At 40.2% G+C, this 6148-nt stretch overlaps 1 protein-coding gene across 1 annotated transcript; it reads left to right on the top strand.

Moving 5' to 3' along the window:
- Nucleotides 1-402: 402 nt before the first annotated feature.
- On the top strand, nucleotides 403-1528 carry LOC123446828 (peroxidase 2-like). The gene is made up of 2 exons (XM_045123371.1): nucleotides 403-630; nucleotides 717-1528. The coding sequence occupies exons 1-2, from the start codon at nucleotides 403-405 to the stop codon at nucleotides 1485-1487; spliced, it is 999 nt and encodes a 332-aa protein (XP_044979306.1). The 3' UTR covers nucleotides 1488-1528.
- The last annotated feature ends 4620 nt before the right edge of the window (nucleotides 1529-6148 follow it).

The raw sequence follows: 6148 nt of genomic DNA, 5'->3' as shown, positions 1-6148 counted from the left end.
CGAGTCAACCACATGTAACCATCAGGGTTAGTGAAGAACCAGCTGTTGTGTTACTATTTGTGTATCATATCATTACGGACGGAAGACGCCCTTTGATTAATTTTCGGTGCCACTGGGTCTGGGTGGGAGGAGCACAGTGAGCCAATTCAATGACGATCGGTGGCAACAACCCGGTGTAGTAACGTTCCAACTAAGCCAAGATAATCATTGTTAATTTTAAGCACATGCCAACATATATGTGCATGTATTCTTGCCCAAGACTAGGTGCTCGATTGCCCACCTATATAAGTAGAGCTTCCTCCTCGAGCTATAGCAGTAGACATTCTCCACCGATCTCTCTTTCTATATCCAATCTTAGATTCTTAGTCAAGCAGGCAAAGCTAGCTAGCTAACTTCGAAATAATGGCGGCTGTTGCTGCAAAGGTGCACGTTTTGGTGGCCTGTGCCTTGCTACTCCTCGCTGTGGGATGCCAGGCCAGCCCTTTCTGGCCATTGGAGATCGGCTACTACCACGACAAGTGCCCCCAAGCGGAGGCCGTCGTCAAGGGCGTCATGGAGAAGGCCATCTTCCAGAACCCCGGCAATGGCGCTGCCATGATCCGCATGCTCTTCCACGACTGTTTCGTCGAGGTACTGGCACGGCAAGAAACCAATTTGCAAAGTATACAGCGAATATAGCCTGACTTGATTGATCTCGTTGCGTTGATGATGATTAGGGCTGTGATGCTTCTGTCCTCCTGGACCCGACCCCGTTCAGCCCGACGCCGGAGAAGCTCAGCCCGCCGAACGACCCTACTCTGCGCGGCTTCGAGCTGATTGACGCGATCAAGGACGTCCTCGAAGCGGCTTGCCCGGGCGTCGTCTCCTGTGCAGACATCGTCGCCTTCGCGGCCCGTGACGCGTCCTGCATCCTCAGCAGGGGCAAGGTGAACTTCGACATGCCGTCCGGCCGCCGCGACGGTACCTTCTCCAACGCCTCCGAGCCGCTCAAGTTCCTGGTCCCGCCGACGTCCAACCTCAGCGACCTCGTCGCCAGCTTTGTCATCAAGGGCCTCAACACGGAGGACCTGGTCATCCTCTCCGGCGCGCACACCATCGGACGCTCCCACTGCTCGTCCTTCGTCTCTGACCGCCTCAACACCCCCTCCGACATCAATGGCGGCCTCGCCGCGTTCCTGCGGGGGCAGTGCCCGGCCGACGCGACGCCTGGCGGCAACGACCCGACGGTGATGCAGGACGTGGTGACGCCCAACAAACTGGACAGGCAGTACTACAAGAACGTGCTGTCGCACACGGTGCTCTTCACCTCCGACGCGGCGCTCATGACGTCGGCGGAGACGGCGAGAATGGTGGTGGAGAACGCCAAAATCCCCGGGTGGTGGGAGGACAGGTTCGAGAAGGCCATGGTGAAGATGGCCGGCATCGAGGTCAAGACCGGCTACCAGGGCCAGATCAGGAAGAACTGCCGCGCAATCAACCACTACTAACAAGTTGAGTACGTGGTACAGCAGCTGCGCCCGTTCGTACGTGCATGGTGATCACTCGATGGTTTGCTTCAACCTTTTCAAGCGAGTTCATGTTCTAAATTTTGGCGCATCTTTCCTGCGCGCTTTTTTTAGCATTCATCATCTCGGCTTTCTTTATCTTTGGTTATTCCTTGGTTCAGTTCTTGTCAAGCTACGGAATTAATTGCTTGTGTATAGGGGGTTGTTCAGCATGCATGTCAAAATGTGAATCAATATGTTCTTTGTTGCAACAATTAAAGTGGTTTATGCAACATGTTTTTTCTGTTATTGAAATAATTCTCGCCGGTCATCATTGTTCATGCATGCAACATGTTTTGATGGATGCTTCCAAAAACCTACTCTGGCAAAAAATAATTACCTCAGCTGGTGCATATACAATACTCCCTCAACAAAATTAGCTGCTCGGAGTAAATGCCTCAGCTGGTGCATATACCTCAACATGTTATTGATTGGCTGTGAGATGGGCTAAAAAATGGCATTCACACCACGCATGTATATAGGAGTAGTACAATAGAGTATTACTCCCTCCGTCACGGTTTAGAAGGCACAGTTAAACTTGCGTTCGTTTCCAAAATAGACAAGGTTTAAGGCGCGAAAACAATTACTTCTATTAATTAGTACTAGTACTACTCATCCATGTGCCCTCCTAATTTGCTGCTCACGCATTAGTACTAGTATTTTCTCAGTTGATTAGGCGCATTAGCATCTACACCTGCTACATCTCACAACCAATCGGTTACTACCTTGGTCTCAGAGATTTTTCAAACCTGCCTTCTAAACCGTGACAGAGGGAGTAATTAGCTGCTAGGAGTAAATGCAATGCGTCCTAAACCTCGTCTATTGTGAAAAAATACGTAAATTTAACTGTGCCTTCTAAACTGTGATGGAGGTAGTAAAGAAGTTTTTTTTATAAAGACACTCAAAAGACATCTAAGATTTGATTAATACCAAGGAAAAAAATGACAATAATGGATGACCAACTGGACGTAGAACAACCAGTAGAAAAATATATTAAGAAACATATTACTCCCTCCGTCACGGTTTAGAAGGCACAGTTAAACTTGTGTGCGTTTTCAAAATAGACAAGGTTTAAGACGCGAAAGCAATAATCTTATTAATTAGTACTAGTACTATTCACGCATGCGCCCTCCTAATTTGTTGCTCACGCATTAATACTAGTATTTTCTCAGTTGATTAGATGCATTAGCATCTACACCTGCTACATCTCACAACCAATCGATGACTACCTTGGCCCCGGAGATTTTCCAAGCGTGCCTTCTAAACCGTGACGGAGGGAGTAGTCTTCTTCTTTCTCACATCCTATGCGGCTCGCCGGAGATTGAAAATTGCACATAATCAACAATAAAGAAAAATCACACGTGCAAACGCCTCGCCATACCAAGCTTTAAAGGCCACAATAACCGCTTGCCCTTTGAGACGACAGCTATAAATCCCTAAAGGATCAACCGCTGGAGCATCATCCCATACAAAACAGGCTTACAATTCATCACCACCAGTTAGTGTTGGAGAAACCCAAGCCAAGCCAGGCAACAACACAAAAGAAGATGTTGAGAATGTTGCTGCAAATAATTACTGAAAGGGAACTAGTTTTGTTACGATTTTCCATATAACAACACTACGAACGAACAAAGGGACTATATATGTCCAATCAGCAATCTGATGTTATCACTAGGATGTGTGCATCCCAGTTGTTAAACATGTACAAAAGGTGTGTTTATAAGCCGTACTAGCTTAGTTGTTGTTGGATATTGATAATTAGGCTTGGTATCATTATGTTGTTGAACAAATTGTTACCTTAGTTGTGATTTTGGTCGTATTTGTTGTTGCAGTTAAATGTTTTACATAGTTGTATGTTAGTTTCAATGTATGTTTTAATTAGATGCTCTAGAGAGTTGTATGTTCTTCTACGAGAACTATATGTATGAACTTTATGTATTTATTTTTTCAGTAATAACATTTGATGATAAACTTGTATTAATTTGGTCACTTCTCTATTCGTGATGTTGTGTAATGGATTTTATATACTTAACTAAATAAATGAGTTTTTATCTGATACCTTCATCCTTCGAAAGAGTTTTTGTCTGAAACCCTCATACTTCGAAAGAGATTGTCCAGTTTGTACACGAAGTGCATCCAATTTTTTCCATAACCCTCTCAACTTTTTAGCACATGTTATGTGGGTGAAATTATGATACCATGCCAAGTTTCACCTTTTCAGAGTTCATTGTAGTGTTTTTCAATTCCAGGTCATTTAGCTCAAAAATGATTAAATGCATGAAACATAGCAAATGAAGTCAGATAAGGGTCAAAAATTGATGATGTGGCTTTGAATGGTGCATATTGACCTTACAAAAAGTGTGGAGTTAAAATATGTTAAAAAAATGAAATCCCTTTGTAATAGATGAGATTTCGTTAGAAAACCTCATGCTTCGAAAGAGATTGTCCAGTTTTGTACACGAAGTGCATCCAGTTTTTCCATAACCTTCTCAACTTTTTAGCACATGCTATGTGGGTGAAATTATGATACCATGCCAAGTGTCAACCTTTCATAGTTCAATTGTAGTGTTTTTTAATTTCGGGGTCATTTAGCTCAAAAAATTATTAAATGCATGAAAAATAACAAATGAAGTGAGAAAAGGGTTGATGATGTGGCCTGGAATGGTGCATATTGACCTCACAAAAAGTCTAGAGTTAAAATATGTTAAAAATGAAACCCTTTGTAAAGATGAGTTTTCGTCTGAAACCGTGATACTTCAAAAGAGGTGTCAAGTTTGTACACGAAGTGCATCCAGTTTTTGACATAACCCTCTCAACTTTTTACCACATGCTATGTGGGTGAAATTCTGATACCATGCCAAGTTTCAATGTTTTCAGAGTTCATTCATAGTGCTTTTCAATTTCAGGGTTATTTAGCTCAAAAAATGATTAAATGCGTGAAAAATAGCAAATGAATTGAGAAAAGGGTTTAAATTGATGATGTGGCTTTGAATGGTGCATATTGACCTCATAAAAAGTTTGGAGTTAAAATATGTTAAAAATGTAATTCCTTTGTAATAGATGAGATTTCTTCCGAAACCCTCATACTACGAAAGAGATTGTAAAGTTCGTACACGAAGTGCATCTAGTTTTTTACGTAACCCTCTCAACTTTTTAGCACATGCTATGTGGGTGAAATTATGATACCATGCCAAGTTTCAACCTTTTCAGAGTTCATTTGTGGTGCTTTTCAATTTCAGGATCATTTACCACAAAACTCATTAAATGCATGAAAAATAGCAACTGAAGTCAGAAAAGGGTTGAAGATTGATGATGTGGCTTTGAACCTCACAAAAAGTCTGGAGTGAAAATATGTTAAAAATGAAGTCCTTTGTAATAGATGAGTTTTCGTCCAAAACCCTCATGCTGCGAAAGATATTGTCCTGTTTGTACACGAAGTGCATCCAGTTTTTACCATAACCCTCTCAACTTTTTAGCACATGCTATGTGGGTGAAATTATGATACCATGCAAAGTTTCAACCTTTTCAAAGTTCATTTGTAGTGCTATTCAATTTCAGGATTATTTAGCTCAAAAAATCATTAAATGCATGAAAATAGCAAATGAAGTCGCAAAACGGTTGAAAATTGAAGATGTGGCTTTGAATGCTGCATATTGACCTCACAAAAAGTCTGGAGTTAAAATATGTTAAAAACATGGGTTACCTTTGTATTAGATGAGTTTTTGTCCAAAACCCTCATACTTCGAAAGAGGTTGTCCAGTTTGTACACAAAGTGCATCCAGTTTTTGTCATAACCCTCTCAACGTTTTAGCACATGCTATGTGGGTGAAATTATGATACCACGCCAAGTTTTAACCTTTTCAGAGTTCATTTGTAGTTATTTTCAACTTCAGGGTCATTTAGCTCAAAAAAATCATTAAATGCATGAAAAAAAGCAAATGAAGTCAAAAAAGGGTTGGAAATTGATTATGTGGCTTTTAATGGTGCATATTGACCTCACAAAAAATCTGGAGTTAAAATATGTTAAAAATGAAAATCCCTTTGTATATAATAGATGAGTTTTCGCCCGAAACCCTCATACTTCGAAAGAGATTGTCCAGTTTGTATACGGAGTGCATCTAGTTTTTGCTGTAACCCTCTCAAATTTTTTGCACATCCTACGTGGGTGAAATTATGATAGCATACCAAGTTTCAACCGTTTCAAAGTTCATTTGTAGTGTTTTTCAGTTTCAGGGTCATTTAGCTCCAAAAAATCATTAAATGCATGAAAATAAATTAGGTTAACAAAAAGTATTATGTTAAACTAATTACTTAAGAGAAAATAAAATATAACATTATTAGGTTAAAAAAAGTATTTTATAATATTTTTCGTTTGTTATGATTTTCATTTTCACGTCATTTAGCTCAAAAAATTCATTAAAATAGTCAACTAAAAAGCTTTTATAAAACTCTAATAGTAAAAATAATCAACTAAAAAGAATCAATTAAAATACTTTGTTATGATATACTAAAAAATTAATATTCTTCAATAGCAAAAAGAATCAACTAAAAAGCTTTTATAAACCTCTACTTATGATCAAGATAATATTAACTTAAAATTATAT

Source organism: Hordeum vulgare, chromosome 1H (genome assembly GCF_904849725.1).
Source record: "Hordeum vulgare subsp. vulgare chromosome 1H, MorexV3_pseudomolecules_assembly, whole genome shotgun sequence".
Lineage (NCBI taxonomy): Eukaryota > Viridiplantae > Streptophyta > Magnoliopsida > Poales > Poaceae > Hordeum > Hordeum vulgare.
Note: the sequence above shows the minus strand (reverse complement) of the source record. Positions and strands in the feature narration are given on the sequence as shown.